At 35.8% G+C, this 20,072-nt stretch overlaps 1 protein-coding gene across 4 annotated transcripts; it reads left to right on the top strand.

The window, feature by feature from the left end:
* Positions 1 to 65: 65 nt before the first annotated feature.
* Coa8 (Cytochrome c oxidase assembly factor 8) lies at positions 66 to 15,902 on the top strand. 4 transcript variants are annotated; one of them, XM_083121568.1, is made up of 5 exons: positions 120 to 145; positions 3,984 to 4,171; positions 7,968 to 8,046; positions 14,333 to 14,572; positions 15,630 to 15,902. In XM_083121568.1, exons 3-5 carry the CDS (start codon positions 7,981 to 7,983, stop codon positions 15,855 to 15,857), a joined length of 534 nt encoding a protein of 177 aa, XP_082977694.1. In that variant the 5' UTR covers positions 120 to 145; positions 3,984 to 4,171; positions 7,968 to 7,980; the 3' UTR covers positions 15,858 to 15,902. The 4 variants fall into 4 exon arrangements, with proteins under 4 accessions (XP_082977693.1, XP_082977694.1, XP_082977696.1 ...); XM_083121567.1 differs by lacking the exon at positions 3,984 to 4,171 and having other exon boundaries at positions 66 to 145; XM_083121570.1 differs by lacking the exons at positions 120 to 145; positions 3,984 to 4,171 and adding an exon at positions 197 to 303.
* The last annotated feature ends 4,170 nt before the right edge of the window (positions 15,903 to 20,072 follow it).

Genomic DNA, 20,072 nt, shown 5'->3' with positions numbered 1-20,072 from the left:
AAAGCAGAAAAGAATAATAAAATGTATGATCAGCATCACTGTGCTGGCTTCGTCCTGTAACCATAGCAACCAATGGTAACTATTTTAGGTGTCTAGAAAAGGAATTATATTTCAATAAACCCAATGAATTATTCTAACTCTAAAGGTATGTATTGTACAAAATTAACATATACAAGCTCACACAAACATATACCGAACCTTGATCTCTCCTGCAATTATATTACGGTGTTGGATTGTGACGTACTTTGTAAGGAAATCAGAGAGAGAAAAACTTGGCGAACAAAAGGGATTTGTTTGTATTAGGTACAGATAAAATTTGGAATGAAAAAAGTCGGTAACAGTAGTATAAGCCGGAGACACGTTAAACTCGTTTATTTTCAAATAAAAATTATTGCTACTTACCTCATATGCATACCGGAACATTTTTCAAGCTGGGGATCACTTTTTTTTCCATGAAAAAAGCGTTATTTTTAACATTATAATCATTTATTGGTCGTTGCTAATTCGGCGGGCAAATCTTGACTCACGTTGTCTGTCGTCAGCTGATGTGCAGTGTTTCTCGTATTTTCTTTCACGGAAAGTAAAAACTTCGTAGTTTAATGCTGCCGAACAAGAATTAATCACTTTTTACGTAAAAAATTGGCATTCCTGCCACATTATGCCGTTGTTTCCATTGTGTGCATGCAGATGGCGAGAGCGTTGAAAGTCACGCGATCTCTGCAGTGTTTCCAAACGTGCCTTCTTTTTACGAAAATCTCTAACCTAACTTTTTGCGGATGATACAAATATGTACAAACAACTAAACACCTGGCTAAACAACAACAAGCTTTCCCTGAATGTTAATAAAACAGTTCTAATAAATTTTAATCCAGCAAAACAAATAAAAAACTTAAATGTAATTATTAACAATGAAGTTGTCAAAGAATGCAATGCAATAAAATTCTTAGGAGTATGGATAGACACAAACCTGTCTTGGGACATGCAAATTACTAATTTAACTCAAAAGTTAAGCAGGCTCTGCTACATGATGAGAATTTTGAGAAATGTTTTAACTTTGAATGATTTAAGGACAGTATATTTTGGACAGATTGAACCTGTACTCACATATGGTATATCTTTCTGGGGCAGTTCACCCAAAATGCAGAAAATTTTTATTTGGCAAAAACGCATATTAAAAATTATGAAGAATGTATCCCTCTCAAACCCAACAAAACAAATTTTCAATGAATTTCAAATATTACCTCTTCCATGTTTGTACATATTAGAAACGTTGTACTTTATTCATACAAATTCTAAAATCTTCTCAAAGAATCTGGACATACACAAGTACAGCACTCGTATGCATAACTCCGTCCACCTTTCTACTGTCCGTACATCCAAAACACATAGTGGTCTAGGATTTCAAGGTGTAAAACTATAACAAGCTGACAGAGGAATTCAAGAATCATAATCCAACCAAATTTAAGATAACAGTAAAAAGCTTGCTTATGAAGTATTTGTTTTATAGCACAGAGGAGTACTTAGATCATATTTTTCATTAATAGACATAACCTTTGACTTTTCTTCTATTTTTATGTTCACTAATAGTCATAACCTTTGATTTTTCTTCTATTTTGTATGTTATTCCATACTCTCTTATATTTTTTAATTTGCATAAGTATGTGTTAATTCCTTTGTACTCAAAATCATACATGTAATTTTATTTTATACTCTTTATACTTTTTAATATGCTTAAGTATGTGTTAATTCCTTTGTACTCAAAATTAGTTTAGTTTAGTTTAGTTTATTTGCGTCCAAGGACTACCGGTGTGTACAAATTACAGTACATGGTAATATAGGACATGTCAATACTTACATTACAATACAATACTACATTAATAGATTTTTCAAATACAAAATATATAGCCAAAAATTGTAAAAAAAATAGGTCTTACTCTCGTATTATGTCAAAATCACAAAAAAAATATAACATGAGAAGATATAGAACATTGCAGCCTACTTCTAGGTGATACTAATTATCCACTTTCATTTGACATTTAATTTTACAAGAAAAATATGTGATTATACTACATTATGTACATTTGTCTTATGTAAAAGTTGCTTCCATGTATTCAGCTATAGAATAAAAAACATGCTTCAGAAGCATTGATTTTATCTTGTGCTTGAATATCATCAATTTTGGTTCTTTCTTCACATATTGTGGTAGTTTATTGTAGAGGTCTATGGAAGAGTTTAAGGGACCTTTCTTACATAAGTTAAGGCAGCAGTGTTTTATGTGAAGTTTGTCTTTATTTCTTGTGTTTAGGCCATGTATTTCCTCATTTGTGGCAAAGTTGGAAATATTTTGCTTAACATAAATTAAGCATTCATAAATGTATATGCAGGGAAGAGTTAACACATTAAGTTTACGGAAAAGAGTTCTACATGAATAAGTTTTCTTTACTCCAGCTATGATTCTTATAGCTCTTTTTTGAAGCATAAAAAGGACATTGGAGTGGCCATTGTTACCCCAAACCATAATCCCGTATCTTAGTAAAGCATCAAAGTTTGCCATATAAAGGCACTTGACAGTTTGGGTGCTTGAGATGTCTACCATTTCTCGAAGGGCATAGCACACACTACTTAATTTTGATTGTAGCGTGTTTATGTGTTCTGTATAGCTAAGGTGTTCATCCAGAATGATACCCAGAAATATTGATTTTTTTTTTAGGCTCTAGTTGTGTATTCCCAGATATTAGATTGAGGCTTATTTGGTTTGTGGTTTGGATTGTAGAAAATGTAATGTAATTTGTTTTTTTGCTGTTGAGGAGTAGATTATTATTTAAAAACCAGTCATCTAATTTGTTTAATACGTTATTAGCCTTAGATTGTAGAACATCTTTGGAAGTGTCTGTTACTATAATATTTGTATCATCAGCATATAATATTGCATTTGCCTCGGGTATAACATTTGGTAAATCATTTATGTACATAAGAAACAAAAGAGGGTCAAGAATACTTCCCTGAGGCACCCCACATGTTACACTTTTCATGGTGGAGTGCTGATGTGTTACATATCCTTTTGCTGTGGTGTGAGCGATTTCTATAATTTGCTTTCTATTGGTAAGGTAAGATTGAAACCACTTTTGTGGTAGTCCACGAATACCAAGTTTTTGAAGTTTCCACAGCAATATCTCGTGATTTACAGAATCGAAAGCTTTTGATAGGTCACAAAAGACTCCTACCATGTGATTACAATTATTCAGCGATTGTCTGACACATTCTACTAAGTCTGCTAATGCTGTTTTCGTGCTTCGTTCAGACCTAAAACCATGCTGCGAATAGCTTAAGATTGAGTGTTTACTACAGAAATTTTCTACTCTCATCATTATTGCATGTTCAATAATTTTTGAGAAGACTGAGAGTTCCGAAATGGGCCTGTAATTTGATAAATCCTTTGGGTCATTTTTCTTCAGTAATGGTTTAACAACAGCTATCTTTAGCCTGTCTGGGAAAATACCCTGTTCAATGGAATTGTTTATTATATGTAGTAATGGTTCACATAGGGAACTATAACATTTCTTAATTAGGAAGTCTGGTATTTCATCAATGCCGGAAGATCGTTTGTTTTTTATACGCCTGAAGATTATCTTTAATTCCTGTTCAGTAATGGGGGAAATGAACAAGGACTTGTCATTTACTGTTATGTGTGTAGAACATTCTTCTGGAGCAGCCATAAGCCCATTCCTTTTATTTGGAACTGCATTTACAAACTACTCATTGAAAGCATTCGCAACATTAGGGGGATGTTGGACTTCTTTTCCATTAATGCATATCACCATATTATTATGTAAAGAGTGGTGTTTTGTTGATGCATTTCTTATAATTTCCCACATTGTTTTACATTTATTGTTTGAATTATTGATTTTACGGTCATTATGATTAATTTTTGATTGGTGGAGTACATTTTTATATATTTGCTTATACCTCTTCTTATATTTCAGAAAAGGTGGATTGGGATTCACCTTACTTTCAGAATGGAGCATTTTTAGTTTTCTACTTGAGATTCTGATTCCGTTTGTGACCCATGGTTTACACTCAGTGGATATGATAACTTGTTTAGGTGGAAAACATTCATTGTGTAACAAGATAATTTTGTTCAGAAAGAGATTAAATTTTTCGTTTGTGGAAGGTAAATTATAAATATCTTCCCAATTTTCACTGTTTAGTTTTCCAATTATACATGTAATTGACCTATCTCATATCATAGTGCTATTTGTACTCATATGATCAAGTGGATGGAAATAAATCTTATCTTATCTTATAAATAAAGAATACAATTTCGAACATACGGTATTGGTACTAGACAAAATAAAATTACAAAAACAGAAATTTTAATAGTAAATATATACAGAATATCAGATGGAGATATGCATGTGTTGCTAGAAAAATTAGAAATTATGCTCTCCTTGTTACCTTTAAACATATCATAATTTGTGGTGATCTGAATATATATATTTTCCTAACAAATAATCCCCATAAAAATAATCTTGCAGCAAGAAAAAATACACGGACAAGAATCACACCCACTTCTAAATCCTGTGTTGATCAAATTATAGTGAACATAGATTTCTTTCAATACACGCACATAATTCAATTCCAATAGTTTATCTGACCATATATATCAGTTTTCAGATATTTTGTTCCACCAGCTGTAAAGGATATTAAAAGAGAATGTGTAATTCCAATAGAAAAGAGAACCCTCAATGAAGAAAACATTGGGTACTTTATGTGTTCAATAATGAGTGAAAATTGGGATGATGTAATAAATGAACAAGATGTAAACAAGAAGGTAAATCTCTTTATGAAAGTCAAATATTATTTCAATGCAGCTTTTTCAAAAAGGACTTATAAACACAATTTTAGTAAAGATAGAACTTCATTGAACATTAGGCACACACAGGAGATGTACTACATAGAAATTTTCAGCGAAAAATGCAGTCCAGAATGCTTTAATAGATAAAGCAAGTCTAATTCTCTTGTTAACTACAGCTTCAGTTTTCATCTTAACTGGCCTTTTGGTAGGGGGTTTTCATTAAATAAATATTTATTTTCTTAACCCATTAATGCATAAAGTTTACAAACCCCTTTCATGAAATTTTTTTCATGGTTTTGGTATCAGTACAATTCAAATAAGACACAATATACGATACATTTTAATTTTTACAATGTATGTAAGAGATACAGTGAGTCCGATAAATCGGACACTGTGCACTACGATCACTTCCGTGTGTCCAATAAATCGGACACTGTGCACAATGACCACTTTCATGTTTTGTCTATAAGTAGCTGTCCCAAGGAAAAAGTATTGCTGTGGAAAATATGTAACCAAAACAAAATGAAACGCTTAAGATCAGTCATGTCCAGTGGCGGATATTGGGTTCCAAAAGGTGGGGGGGGGGGGGGGGGGCAAGGTGCCAATGCCAAATGTAGGAGGCAAAGACAGTATATATTTCCCTTTGTAGAGAAGATCTATCATAGTGCGGGTGCAAAAGTGACGAAAATCGCTGCCACTGATCATGTATATGTTTGCATACATACATAAATACATACACATATTTCGAAGAAACAATACAAAAGGAAACGTTTGGAATAGAAATCAACTAATTACACAAAATTATTATTATTATAGTACAGAACACAATCGTCCGTTATCAGTTTGTATCTGTGTACAACTGGAAATCTACCATGTAACCACTACTAGAGCTTTTTTGCCCAGTTCTTGAACCCAAAACGGATCAGCTTTCCTCTAATGAACTGTTTTGCGTAGTGCCTCCCGTAGTACGGAATCATACTCTCATCGATGGAAAGCCTTTCGTCCACACCCCCATGCTGTTTGAAAGATGAGGAAAGTTTCTCCAAATATGACCGTATCTTGTACAGATGATAGGACCCTCATCTATTTGTGTATTGTCATTCAAATGAATATTATGCAGAATAGTCTCAAACCGACCACAAGGAATGCTTTCAGAAAGTATCGAGGGAGTATCTTTTTCTTTTGACCAAAACATACATTTGTTTGAATATTTTGTATAACCTGACAACAAGAGACCACCAAGAACAACAAGAAGTTCTTCTTTCGTCAAATCAAGATCAATATTTTTGTGCGAAGCATACAATTTGGATTGATTTGTTATAAGATTTAGCATGTCCTCATCAAAAAATAAATTACAAAAGTCAAATGGTGATTCACAGTTTCCTGCTTCTTCAGATGGTTCAATAGGGCAGCACTCAGTTTGTAATTAGAATGAAGGTACACTTTTCTTCCACAAGGGTCTAGATTTAGTCTGAAGACGTATTCTTTTTTTGAAGCACCAGTGTTATGTGTAGTGGTAGATGTAGACTCTACATTACTGGATGAACCTTAGTTTGCACCTCACAAACGCTCATTAGCGTATTTTGCCAAAAATTGTTTAATGCACACATACACACACTAATGCACAAACACACAGACACATACATACACATATATACATTGACAATGTCTAAACATCAAAGGTATCGAAAATTTTACAGAAAATGGAAAATATGCATAAAGTGCTCAATGTGCATAGAGTCCGATATATCGGACACTATATTTTCTCTCGCAATAGCAGCTCAGGGATGAAACTAATGCACAAATTATTGTTACATATCTGATTACTAATGTTTCTTACGCATATTTGTCAAAACACATCTCGGATAAATGTCAACTACTACATATGAATTGAAATTAGCTTTCCCGTTACGCAGACACGCAGTACAGCTCTCTCTCCATGTTTCACTCCCTTACAATTTGGCGGGAAATTTACAATGTTTCCAAGCTCGTGGGGTAACATATGCATCACAGAGGTGCCAAAGAACTAGATTTGATAAACATAACCAATTAAAGTAAAACAGTGTTACAGAAAATGCAAATATGTCAACGTCCGATTAATCGGACACCATGCATTAATGGGTTAATTGCTAATGCCCAACTTTACCTAAGTAGGGGTCGAATAAATAAAGGTTGAACGGTAAATGTCTGTTATATTGGAGACACATTTCTATCGGATATTTTCAGTTTCAAATGGTTCGTACTTAGCAATTGTGTATTGCGGAACATAGTTGAAGGTGCCGTTGAAGGTGCCATTATGCTTTTTACATGAAAATAACTTCGATTTTGCACATTACAAGTAATTCTTTTCGGTCCTTTCTTCCGTTGCGGAACATACAATATGGCACGCACAGCTGTGGATCATCACGTGTCGTGCTTGTGTTTTGTCGATTTGGAGTGGGTATGCAGTGTTTCAACCTTCTTAACCGAAAAATACCTACTTTCGTGTTCATTATGTCATCACAAACCATTGACGGAAAGCCCCAAAAAACATTCACAATAGCTCCCAAAAACATTCATGATAACACCAAAAACCATTCACGATAGCCCAAAAGACCATTCACGATAACGCCACGGACCATTTCCGGCAAGGTTAGGTAAGCGTAGCTAAAAAAATTCTCATAAAAAAGAGGCACGTTTGGAAACACTGGCAAGATCGTGTGACTTTCGACGCTCGCACAAAATGCAAGTTTATTATATCAAAAGTGCTAATTTGTTGTTGTGCAGCATTCTACAGTGAGAAAATACCTTCACGAACTTTCAAAATGCTACAGAAACTCATTTCCATAAGTAGTTTCTTTTGTAAAATTGAAGAAATGTGTCTCGGATATAACAGACATTTATAAAAAACCAAAAAAGGTTGTGAAAAAGTCAAGAATTTTGGATTTGTTATATTGGTAGACACCCTGAATTCTCAATTGCTATTTGCTGAAATCCAATTATTATAATTGTTTTATTGACATTAGCAGTTGTCATTAGCAACTGAATTAGAATTTTATTAGAAGTAATAAATATCCCAGTTTTTTACACAAATAATACCATTTTTGTTTTGTCTTGTTTTCTGTGATTGCAGTATGATGTAAAGAATGGAGTTAATGTACAAAAAAGTTATATATTGTAACTTCAGGCGAGTGATTCAAAATGGCTTCCAGGTACGTAGCTATTTTAAAACATATTTTTGTAGCTACTTGAAATTGATTTATCAATTAGAACTGTAAGTCTTTTCAGGCTCAGTAGTGAATTTATGTTGACAATTCAACTCTAGTACATGTAAATAAAAAATTGCTGAAGTGTTTCTTATGTGTAATGTTAGTGTCATAATATCAGTAGTCTTATAATTCCAAAGATGAATTTTTTTTAGATCATTTAATTGTCCTAAAGTAACAAAAAGTGTTTGGTCCAACGTTGGGCCAACCGTACTGAAAATGGTTGGCCCAACACAAAAACATACAGTTGACCAACGTTAATTTTGGCCGTGGTTCAAACGTCGGGCCAACGTGTGGTTATTATGTTGGGCCAATGTATGGTTTTACTACGTTGGCCCAACGTATGGTTTTACTACATTTGCCCAAAGTAATGAAAACTAAAGAATGGATTGGTGTGTTTTCTGATATATACATAATTTATAGTCAGGCCAAATGTAAACAATAGTTCAAGTTATTTATAAAAATAAAAAAAAATACACAGTATTTTCTCAGTCACATGGTATTATTGTTTTCAAGGCACCATACCTTCAAGTGGTAGCACAAAAACCTCCTAGAGTTTACTTAGTTTTTCACCTTTCACGGAATATAGTCTTCACATAACATTGCTTCACCACCTTCACAATAATACCTGTAAGAATGTTCTTGTTCTACTACAACTAAAGAGACAAATAATAAGCAATTCCCAACACATCTTTCATCCATGGCAGCTGACAAAGGACTGGTGAGTGACTGCAAGTTAAAAATAGCTTCTACTTTCATAAAAAAATATATTATATTTCCAGTATGTGCTGTGACTGAAATAATCGAAAAAAAAACACTGTTGCATGTCACTTATCTAAAATTAAGAGTCTAGGGTGTAATATAAGTTAATTTTACGCATATTTCTTCAGAATTGATTTATCTTTTGATTTTTTCATGCCTGGAGATTTTAACCCATCCGCATACCATTTAAATGACAATTTTTTTGCCATGAAATACCATTTAAATTTGGCTATCTCCTGTGAAAGTTGCACAGCAAGACAAGATGTGAAATATTGTGAAAACTATTCAAGCAATTTTATATATTGAAGTGGAAGTACAGTAATAAGTTTGCACATATGCAGTTTACTTGAAAGATAATTAGAAACTCACCTAATAAATTTGATCACACACACCTTTGCATTCCATTTCCATTCCTCAACCTTTTTATATTTTTCCTGCCACAGCCACCTCTTCCTCACTTTCACTACATTCTTCAGTTTCACTAACACAAAATAAACCCCCGTGTTCACCTCCACTTTCAAAATCCACATTTTCCTCTTCATCGCTATCGAAAAGCAACTTTTCAATCGCAGAATCTTCTACAACATTCTTATGCAACATATTTGCAAGACGTAACAAATGAAGGTTTGTTTACATGAGAAATTACTGAACAAAACACACTTGAAATAGTATGAAAAACTTAGCAGCCCAAACATACACGTCATAGATTTGAAAGCTCATACAACCTCTGCCATCTATTGAATGAAAAAGAAACTACGTGATAAAAATCGGGAACCCGTCAATTCGACGAGTAGGTAAGCGGATGGGTTAACTCTATGATGATCCTTATATCAGTTTCCACAATGAACTACTGGTATAAAATTTCTTTAAAATGGCATTTTGGTGTTAAATTGGACATTATTCAAAATTTGATCTTTAAAATTTTAAAACGATACATACTTTCGACACAAAATGAACATTTACTTTGTAGTATTACCTTTGAATAGTAATCAGAGTATTTATTTCTGTTTAAAGGATTTCATTTTTGTTTCTCATTTTTACAACAGAATTAATCAATTTTCTGTTATTTTGCATAAGTTACAGAACAATTCTGACTTCAGAAATTATCATGTCAGTAAATGAACTCTAAATTTGGTAAATAGGAATTGTAGCTTTCCTGATGATGTGATTCAAACAAGGGGCATTTCACATTGCATGTGTGACATTTCACACATAAAATGTAAGGTTATAGACATGAGATTGAATTAAATATTCATAATGAATTAATTTTTATATAATTATGAAGTACTTTGTGGTGTCTGCTAACAAATGCAAAATACTTGAGTATCATGACATAGCCTGAATGCATGAAAAGCATGACTGAAAATGAGCCGCTTGAAAAATGTAGCAAAATTTGACTTTATTTGTCTGTGAAGCTTATAGGCTACAGATGCTAGTATTTTTTTGTTGTTGAAATATGCAAATTACATGCATTCACAAACATTTAAGCCTTTATACAATTAAAATATTAATAATGTTCAGATTGATTGATTTTGTTATTTGCATGGAGTAGGGCCACTTTTTGCGGAATACTCCACAACTGTTCTCGGGTTAGCAGCCAATTTAAATCAACGTTAGCATTCAACTTTTTGAGCACATACATTGCTCTCAACTTTAGACAATTCCCCTTCAGATATGGCGCTTGTACACTAACATTGATATAACCTGCTTAGTAACCCGAGAACATTTGTTCAAATGTAAATTTCATGTTTAAGGGTTTATTTTGCACTTCATTTTGCATCATTTCATGACAAAACCTGCTAGAAAAATGTACCCCACACCTTTCAAAAATGTGAAAAATCAACATTGCAGCATGTTGAGTTTTTTTAAGTCCACTTTATGCATAGATAGGCTAATCGGGACTGGACCTACAGTTTAAAGTGAGATCCGAACCACAATGTGCTTCCATCGGATATTGTACCCGGAACCACTTGATTATAAGGTGACTAAGTTACTGCTATGCCTTTCGGGGAGGCATTATTCATATAAAATAGGGCTGAGCTGATACCACTTTGAACCGATACCAATACTGATGCCGATACTCTCATCTATACCGATGCTGATACCGATACTTGTATAATTCCAATTGAAATAACAAAGGATATATATATATATATATATATATATATATATATATGATAAAAGGAAGGAGGGCCACAAGGGCTAAATAAAAAGTGAAAGAGGAGAGAGGAAACACTCACCGGACAAAGAAAAAATTCAAATTTTCGTGATGGTATGTCACATCTTCAGGAGTAGAGAGACGTAGAACTAGTGACATACCATACCTGCAGATGTGACATACCATCATGTAAATTTGAAAATTTGAATTTTTTCTTTGTCCTGTGAGTGTTTCCTCTCTCCTCTTTCACTTTATATATATATATATATATATATATATATATATATATATATATATATGTGTGTGTGTGTGTGTGTGTGTGTGTGTGTGTGTGTGTATATACAGTGCGTCCATTTCGATCTTCAGCCGAGAGATCGGGAGAAGCGTGGCGGGCGGCGCTGGCGGAGATGCCGACATTTGCTGCCTGTAATGCTCGCTTATTTTTATACACATATGCAGACATTTATATAAATATTGCAAAACGAGCACTAACCTGTGTTATAATTTATCATCTGTAATTCATCCAAGTTCTGCCCTTATATACACAAAAAAAAATACGCTTTAGAAACTATGTTAAGAGCCATAGATAATAAAACATTTTAATCATAGTTTTGACCAGTAACGTCCTGCTTAAGTTTATATCCTTGAAAGAGTTTTGTGCCGATGGGGATCGTTTGGAGGTTTCAAATGTGCAACACTGTATCAAGATTACGCTGTAGACGAAACCGTCAAAAAAGTCAATGGTGTTCGTGAGCTTCCTTGCAATCCGAAATCTCCGAGCTCGAGTTTTTTGTTCCTGCGCGGCAGAGCTGTGAATATAGTGGCGAGCAGACGTAAACCAAGAGCGTGTTAATTTCGTACTGTGAGCAAGAGTGTTATTATTGGTTACTTGCCGTTACTTGTTTGTGTTATTGCAGTGTGTGTGTGTGTTGTGTCAGTGAGAGGATTGGAATGCCAGCCGCAAGGTTCACGTTACGAGGGGGGCTGATAAGTTCTCGGCCCGACCCAGGAGGACTTTAACTACAGGCACGAAAGTTTCAGGCTATTCAACGTATTCTCCCCGAAAGTCTACACACTTGACACTAGGTGGATATCAGTTTGAACAACTCTTATAACACAGGTTAGTGCTCGTTTTGCAATATTTATATAAATGTCTGCATATGTCCATAAAAGTAAGTGGCCATTATGGGCCGCAAATGTCGGCATCTCCGTCAGCGCCGCCCGCCACGCTTCTCCCGATCTCTCGGCTGAAGATCGAAATAGACGCACGGTATATATGAGGAGACAGGTGAGTGGAGAAGGTTACATAATTTAGAACTACATAATTTGTATTCATGTCCAGATATTATCAGAATAATTAAATCAAGAAGACTTTGGTGGGCAGGCCATGTGGCACGAATGGGAGAGGAAAGAGGAGTTCACAGGATTCTTGTTGGAAAACCTGATGGTAAGAGACCTGTAGGAAGGCCAAGACGAAGATGGAAGGACAACGTTGAGATGGACGTAAGGGAAATCGGTAGGGATATATATATATATATCTGTGCGTGTGCTCTGTTGCAACGATGCATCTCAAATGTACAGTCTTTTTTTTTTTTTTTTAGATCAGTGACAATCGATCAGATGTTTCAAATATGAAAGAAATATTATTAGAAGCTAAGAGCGAAATAATCGTGTCGTCGTCCCCCCCCCCCTCCCACCCCCAATGTTGAAAAATGAGACCATGCCTCTTCAACCTCCTCTAAAACTAATAGGGATCAATCTTCCCAAACTAACATTAAATCATCCGTAAACACAAGAATAATTGGCGGTTTACCAGCCCCGGCCAGATATGATGTCTAAAACTAACAGTAAAGCTGTAATGTAAAACCAATCATGTGTCTTTTTTGTCCTTTAACAAAAAGAATACAAATTGGTAAACGAAATGTAAGGAGAGAATGATAACTAACGAGTCTCTTGCTTCTATATCAGTCGATTGACTTCAGTATCGTGGTATTCTGACGTGACTTTGCTTTCGACATATATATTTTAGGCAAATGTCGTTTTTTTTTTAAAAAAAAAAAAAAGGTAAATTGCATAGTTCTAGCCATTGGCGTGGAGGAATATCCAAACCCATCACTACACATTCCAGAAAGTGCCTGCGATCATCTGTCGTTCAAAGAACTTTATTCCCCTGCCACGTCCCTGTGTCAAAAAATGCCTGCTGAAACCCAGTTATCCAGGTCTGGACAAACAAAAGTCTAAGTTGGAAAGGAAAAGGGGATTACCCCAGGTATTTGAATTTCCAGGAATGTGTTACGTACTATGTCTGAGATATGTCCACCATGTGGGCAATGACTGTTTTGACTGGGGAGGTCTCTAAGGAGAGAGATGTGCAGAATACTCCAGGTGCCTTGTTGTCACCGGGACCTTATTGGGATTATTGTTACACGAATAATTTCACGTTATTCTTGACTTGCAAGATACTTGACCGTTAGTCTTATCTGCGTATGGAGTATTTTTTTACGTACTTGTTGTTCACGGAACTTGAGTCCACATCCAACTAACAAATGCACAAATACGTATTTTTCAGTTTTTTCAAAGCCAAAGGTAAGTTGGAAAGGTGAATCAACCTTTGAAAAGGAACAAATTTTGGTTTTGGCTACACTTCTACTGACTCAAAGACAAAGGTATCGGCTAGTATCAGTGCAAAAATATCAACTGATACTTGCCAATACCGATACCCTTGGTAGCGGCCGATACCAATACATGGTATCAGTATCAGCTCAGCCCTAATATATAATGTACGTATTTCTAATATCACACAAAATTGATATACTGAATATTACATTAGATATGTTAAATGACTTTGCGTTCTCTAAACATTTAGCCAAGACACAGTATCCTTTTTGAATTGATTGTACCCACATTTTGGTTGGAACCAAAAGTTCATCAAATTTTCAAAACAGCGTATGATCTTCAAAAGAAATTTAAATGGAACTGAACTATTGAGCTACCTATGATTTTACTGTTTTTACCCAATGTTGAATTGTGCATAATATCTTGCAGCGTGGAGCTGTTTTATATCCTATAATTTGGTACACACAGCTGCGAAATAGAAATTCTATGTATTATATGTGGTATGTATAAAGCATATGTTTTTCTTTCATAACAATGCTTGTATGAAACCAGTGAGATATCCAACTTTTAAAGTAATTTCTATTTGGTTTTGTGATTTTTATATTTTTCATGTTCTTGGACCAGAGGTAAGGTCATGATATATCAAATACATCATTGTATTCCTTTGCATTGCCAACATAGTACATTTATTTTTAGTGTGTGCAAGTATTGCAATCTAGCACCAAAGCTTCTCCAGAAAAGGGAAAGAATGATGTTCACTGGAAAGGTAACAGAGATGTCATAGGACCACCAGATTCTGTTTCAAATCTTCGCCCCATTCGATTCCATATTCCAGTCAATGAATCACCTATTGAAAAACAATACCGTTTCAAGAGAGAGGAAGTGCAGCAGTGGAGTCAGGAATTTTGGAAAAAACACAATAGCAGTTTTATCAAGGTATTGGTCATACTCTAATTTATTGCAAGGTGTCACTTTGATTTTGAACATATTCAATAGTTTTCTCAGTTTCTACATTATTGCTAACACCAGGAAATTATTGGGTTGAAAGATTGCTTTTGTATTTGAATTGAGCATATTCATGTAGAGATTTTCTTCCTGTCTGAGTGCAAATGGAAGTAAAAGGTAATAGTGAACTTCTGACACAATATAAACCCTTTGCATAACAGTCCGTGAGGACCAGTGCCTACCTACCGACTTAAGGTCACACTCGCCCAAGAGAAATCATCCAACCACTTTCGAGGTAATGTGTGGTCATCACGATGAATCCCCAGTCATTGCTGTAGGTTTCTATGACTGGGTTACGCTACTCGTTCGTAGCTCCGTAATTTCTTCAGGTTGGTTGATGACACCAGTCCCATTCACAGGCTGAAATCTCGGAAATAAAGTTATGCTTCTCCCAGGAGACTCGAACCTGCAGGTGTCCAACAGCCAGAACACTAAACTTGTGTCTTAGACTGCACAGCCACAGTGCTGGAGGACACAATATTAGGGAAGTGTTGTTAAAGATATTTATAAATGTTATCAGATACTTTCAATGTAGATATGTTCCTATATATCTGTAGCTCATAAAGCATCCTTATTAAAGTGAATTATTGCCCATTAGAACAGCATGAGAAATATACATAAATGATAGGCATAATGATGGCAATAATTCTAATTTTTTTCTGTACGAACCATAAATGAAGAAGAATATGATATTAATTTTCAGCCTCTCGTGCAACTCTTACACCAACCCTTGTCAATGAGAGAGAGAAACAAATGCATGAGTAATAAAAGACAGTAATATAAAAATGAAATAATAAAAAGTTACTAAGAATTCCTTGGCATTCATAGAATAATAACAATGACAAAAAATTAACAAAATTAATTGACAAGTTTTCATCTTGTTGCTCTCCCAAGACAGAACTTTATATTTATGTAATAGTGTGTATAATTTTGAATGCATAGTATTTAAATATTATTGATTTGCATAATGTTTATATTATTTTTACAGGAAAAAGAAATGTTTGTAAAGGGCATCACTCAAAATCAGGGCCAGAGTGAAGGGGATAAGAAGCCCATATCAGCAGATGAAATGTCTGTATTTTACAAAGCTTTTCTAGATAAGAACTGGATGTTTCACGTTAACTACAATAAGGGATGGTATACACGAAATGTGCAGCTGCTGTGGCTTTCTCTGAAAGTGTTGTTATATAAAACCAGAACTAAGTTATTTTCATGAAAATATTAAATATAGTTTAATTTGTGCATTCTTATGTATTTAGTATGGAAATAAACTGTTAATCTAAGTTTCTTTTTTCTTTTGAGCTGATTTGTGAATTGTTACCATCATCCTCATTCTTTGCTGTTTACAGTCCCTGATCAGACACCTTTTTTTTTATTCCACTCCTTTTACCATCTCATCCACACTCTATACCCTCATTTCCTTCCATCTTCATTTTATGTGCATCCCTTCATACAGCGATGAAGTGACGTTGGATAATACCACATCATTTCTGTCCTCTGTATTCTGTCTTTCAGTTTTGGGTGACCTTCTGGTAACCCAAAAGTCATCTGGGCAATTCTATATGTGATGCACGGGACATTCACACATAGTTAAATGAGTCTGGTATGCTGGTTAATTGATCTTTTAATTGCACTGATCTTTCATATTCATTGTTTTCAGTACTGTGTGGTTGCTTACCATATGCCAAGAAATAAAACCCTTTCTCAGATTAACAATGCAAAATTAAATAAAAAAGCTGTGTGATGCACAGGACTCAGAAAAACGTGTGAGAAGCACATAGTTGTTTTTAAATGATTCTTTCTGTGATTTGAAGAAGTTTCAGGGTACCATATTTAGACACAGTTTGCTAAAGACTTTGTACTACAATATGCAATGAACAATATTTTTATAAAAAATTTAAAAAACTCATTTTTAATATTTTTTTTCCTTGTGTGACGCATGGAACATTTAATATGTGATGCACGGGACATTTCTCTCCCTTATGTTGTCACTCCACTGCAGGTGATGTCTGTCTCCATAAACTCTCTCAAAAGGTGGCATCACTATTTTTAAAGTATATCAAGAACAAAAGATTTGTTATTTTAAGCCTTTAAGGAAAATTACCTCAGAAATATATTCAAGTATATGTTATTTAATTCTGCATAATGGTATTGAAGATTTGCAGATAACAGTGTAGGACTAAACTCCTGTATCCTAAGGGCTTTCCCGATGGCGCAGTGGTAGCGTCGTGGCCTTGTAATCAAGGGACTCCGGGTTCGATACCTGGTGGAGGTACATGGTTCGCATCCCACTTTAAACTGTACATCCAGTCCTAATTAGCCTTACTCTGCATTAAGTGGACTTAAAGCACCAACTCAATCAATCAATCCTATATCCTGTACATTGTTTACAGTTGCTTCAACATTCCATGGTGAATGTCAGATATATATTTTCTGCTAAGATACATGCTTTAAGGTAAAATACTGTTACTTGCTTTGTTGGTACTCTGTATGAAGCAATTGATCCTAAATCAGAGACCGTCACCAATATTGATTAATTTACATGATCGAATGAACGAACATCTTCAGAATTCAAAAGTAAAAGGCCTTGTTTTTGCAAGAACTTTGATGCAAATACAGAAAAACATTAATGCGGAAGTATTTTGCAACTTCACATGGGAAGGGAGTAGTAGATGAAATCAACTGACAAGCAAAATTACTCATTCATACTCATGTAATGAGCAAAAGTAAATCTGCACCAATTGAATAGACCACTTCAGATTTCAGACGTAATTAGAAATCTCATGCCCAAAACTAAACTTATTATGATAAATGAAGAAGCATTTCACGAGAGAGAAGATGGGATGATGCTGAGCCGATTGTACGCACCAAATCTATACATACCATAAAAGCTCTTCAAGGTAGATATTTACATGCCCCTGAGAACGCTCCACCTCATGAATTAGAAATTCATGTGAATGCGAGTACAGGCTACAGCACTGGTGAGTGGAACATAGTAAGATATGACGACGAACACTATCGCAGTGCAGTTGCGAGAAAGGTTGCTGATGATTATGAGATATCTGTAATGGTGAAGGCTGGTGATACCAACCACTTGGCCGGCCCCTGTGGTGAAGTGGTTAGCACATCGCGCTACGACGCCAAGGGTTCCAAATTCGAATCCCAGCCTGGGCCTTGATGTTTGTGAGTGTCCTTTCATCATATCATCACTCGTCTCCATCTTCGCAATTAGCCCAAGGTTGCACAAAAGCGAAGTAAAATGAACAAAAAACAATAAAAATCCATAAAGGAGGAAACATCAATCTGCCGACACTCGCATGTATTGTCATCATCTTGCACATCTTCATCTGAAAAATAAATGTAGACAAGTTTATAAGTACAAGGGTCGTTCAAGGTTGACTGGGACTTTTATTTCTGCAGAGGAAATAGGTAGCAGAAGAAACACCAAACTATGTCAGTTTTTCAAAGTATTCTCCGTGTGCGCCGAGGCACCGTTGCCATCGTTCTGGCAGCTCCCGAATTCCTTTGGCATAGAAAGAACTTGGTTGTTATCGTAGCCACTGGAGGACATCGCTCCGCAGTGCTTCGTCTGTCGTGAATTTCTTTCCTCCCAGATGGTCTTTAAGGGGTGCAAACAAATGATAATCACTGGGGGCTAAATCCGGACTGTAGGGGAGATGGGGCAGAACTTCCCAGCGCATGTCGGCCAGAGTTGTTGTTGTCACATTGGCCGTGTGAGGGCGGGCATTGTCATGGAGAAGAATGACATTTCCAGACAACATCCCAGGTCTTTTCTTGCGAATGGACTTTCGTACAGCACCACTCAACAATGTGGAGTAATACTGGGCATTAATCGTGCTCCCTTTGTCCAGAAAATCCACATGGATAACGCCCTTGATGTCCCAGAAGATACTTGCCATGATCTTTCCAGCGGACGGCTGCGTTTTGCTTTTCTTGGGGTGCAGGGAACCTTTATGCCGCCACTCCATGCTGCATCTTTTGGTCTCTGGGGTTGAATTGTGCAACCATGTTTCATCACACGTGATGATGGATTGCAACAATTCACCTTCTGCTCAAAACCGATTCAGAAGCTGTTCACAGACCGTCCTGCGTGTCCACTTCTGATCGAATGTCAGCTGGTGGGGAACCCACCTTGCACAGATTTTGCGGAAGCGTAAGTGGTCGTGAATGATTGTCTCAACACTCCCGACACTTGATATTCACCTCGGCAGCAATATCCCGCACTGTTACTAGCCGGTTCTCAAGAATCATTTGCTCAACACGTGCGATATTCACTGGTGTGACTGCAGTCGGGCGAATGTGTCCATGCGCTTCATTTGTCACCAGCTCCCGTCCTTCGCGAAACTGCTCACACAATTCGTACATTCTTGTCCACGACATCGTTTGTTCACCATACTGTGCTTGCAATCGTCTGAAAATCTCAGCTGGTTTCACTTTCTCCTTCACGAGAAATTTGATTACACACCGCTGCTCCACAGCCACAGACACACTGCTTGCCGCCATGTTCGCTGCAACTGCTGCGCATGCGCGAAATACGTCATGCTGAGTGCTAGTTACTCGCGAAGGAATAGATTACGTCACCTGCACGTTTCATCATGATCCGGCTATTCATCGATTTTTTACGTGCGAAAATCCCAGTCAACCTTGAACGACCCTTGTAGTATGCAACGAACATCTTTTTATCTACGTAAGAACTGTACCCGTCAAAATGACGGGTGATCGTACTTATAGTAGTAATCCAATGTAGTAGCCTTCACACTTAAGATAAAAGTTTAACTTTTTACACAAGAGTAGAGCACTAATATTTGTTAAAAGTCACAGAACATGGAAACTGTGGAGTAAAATTAACATTGTCAAAATTACAACAAAAATAGGGTCACCCGTCAAAATGACGGGTCCCGTCCTTCTAGTGTTAATTCCAGAGGACAGTTCAAGTTTCAAGATGTTATGCTTTGAAGTGTGATGCACGGGACACGAAAACGATTTGCAATGGTGTCTCAGTGGCTTGAATGAAATTGTAATAATTGCATTTCCAGTACTTCATGCTGTGTATTGAAAGTATATTTTAGTTTCGAAATGTTTTTCTACAAAAAATTCTTTCTCCACAAGAAAAATTTAATATTTTGCGTGATGCACGGGACAAGGCCACGGAGTACTTTAAAAATGCCAGTTTTGCAGTGTATTAAAAGACTAATTTGTTTCTTTCCATATTCAATATGCAGCTAAGTAACCCTTTATTTGATAAATAAAAATAATTCAAATATGTTAATTATATACAGCGTGTCATTTTAATGGCACCCACGGACCACAGATTCATATAGAGGACATCAAAACAAACAACTTTTCTCAGTAACATTTCTCTCGTTCGTGAGTCAATTCGACGCTACAGCCATTCAAAAAAGACCATTTT

This window comes from Lepisma saccharinum, chromosome 4 (genome assembly GCF_977018435.1).
Source record: "Lepisma saccharinum chromosome 4, izLepSacc3.1, whole genome shotgun sequence".
Lineage (NCBI taxonomy): Eukaryota > Metazoa > Arthropoda > Insecta > Zygentoma > Lepismatidae > Lepisma > Lepisma saccharinum.
The sequence above is the reverse complement of the archived record's forward strand: the minus strand, read 5'-3'. Positions and strand labels throughout refer to the sequence as shown.

Coding starts and splice junctions, on each gene's coding strand:
- Coa8 (XM_083121567.1), top strand. CDS start 7,981: ATGGAGTTAATGTACAAAAAAGTTATATATTGTAACTTCAGGCGAGTG. Junction 8,047..14,332: donor TGATTCAAAATGGCTTCCAG/GTACGTAGCTAT, acceptor ATTTATTTTTAG/TGTGTGCAAGTATTGCAATC. Junction 14,573..15,629: donor ACAATAGCAGTTTTATCAAG/GTATTGGTCATA, acceptor TTATTTTTACAG/GAAAAAGAAATGTTTGTAAA.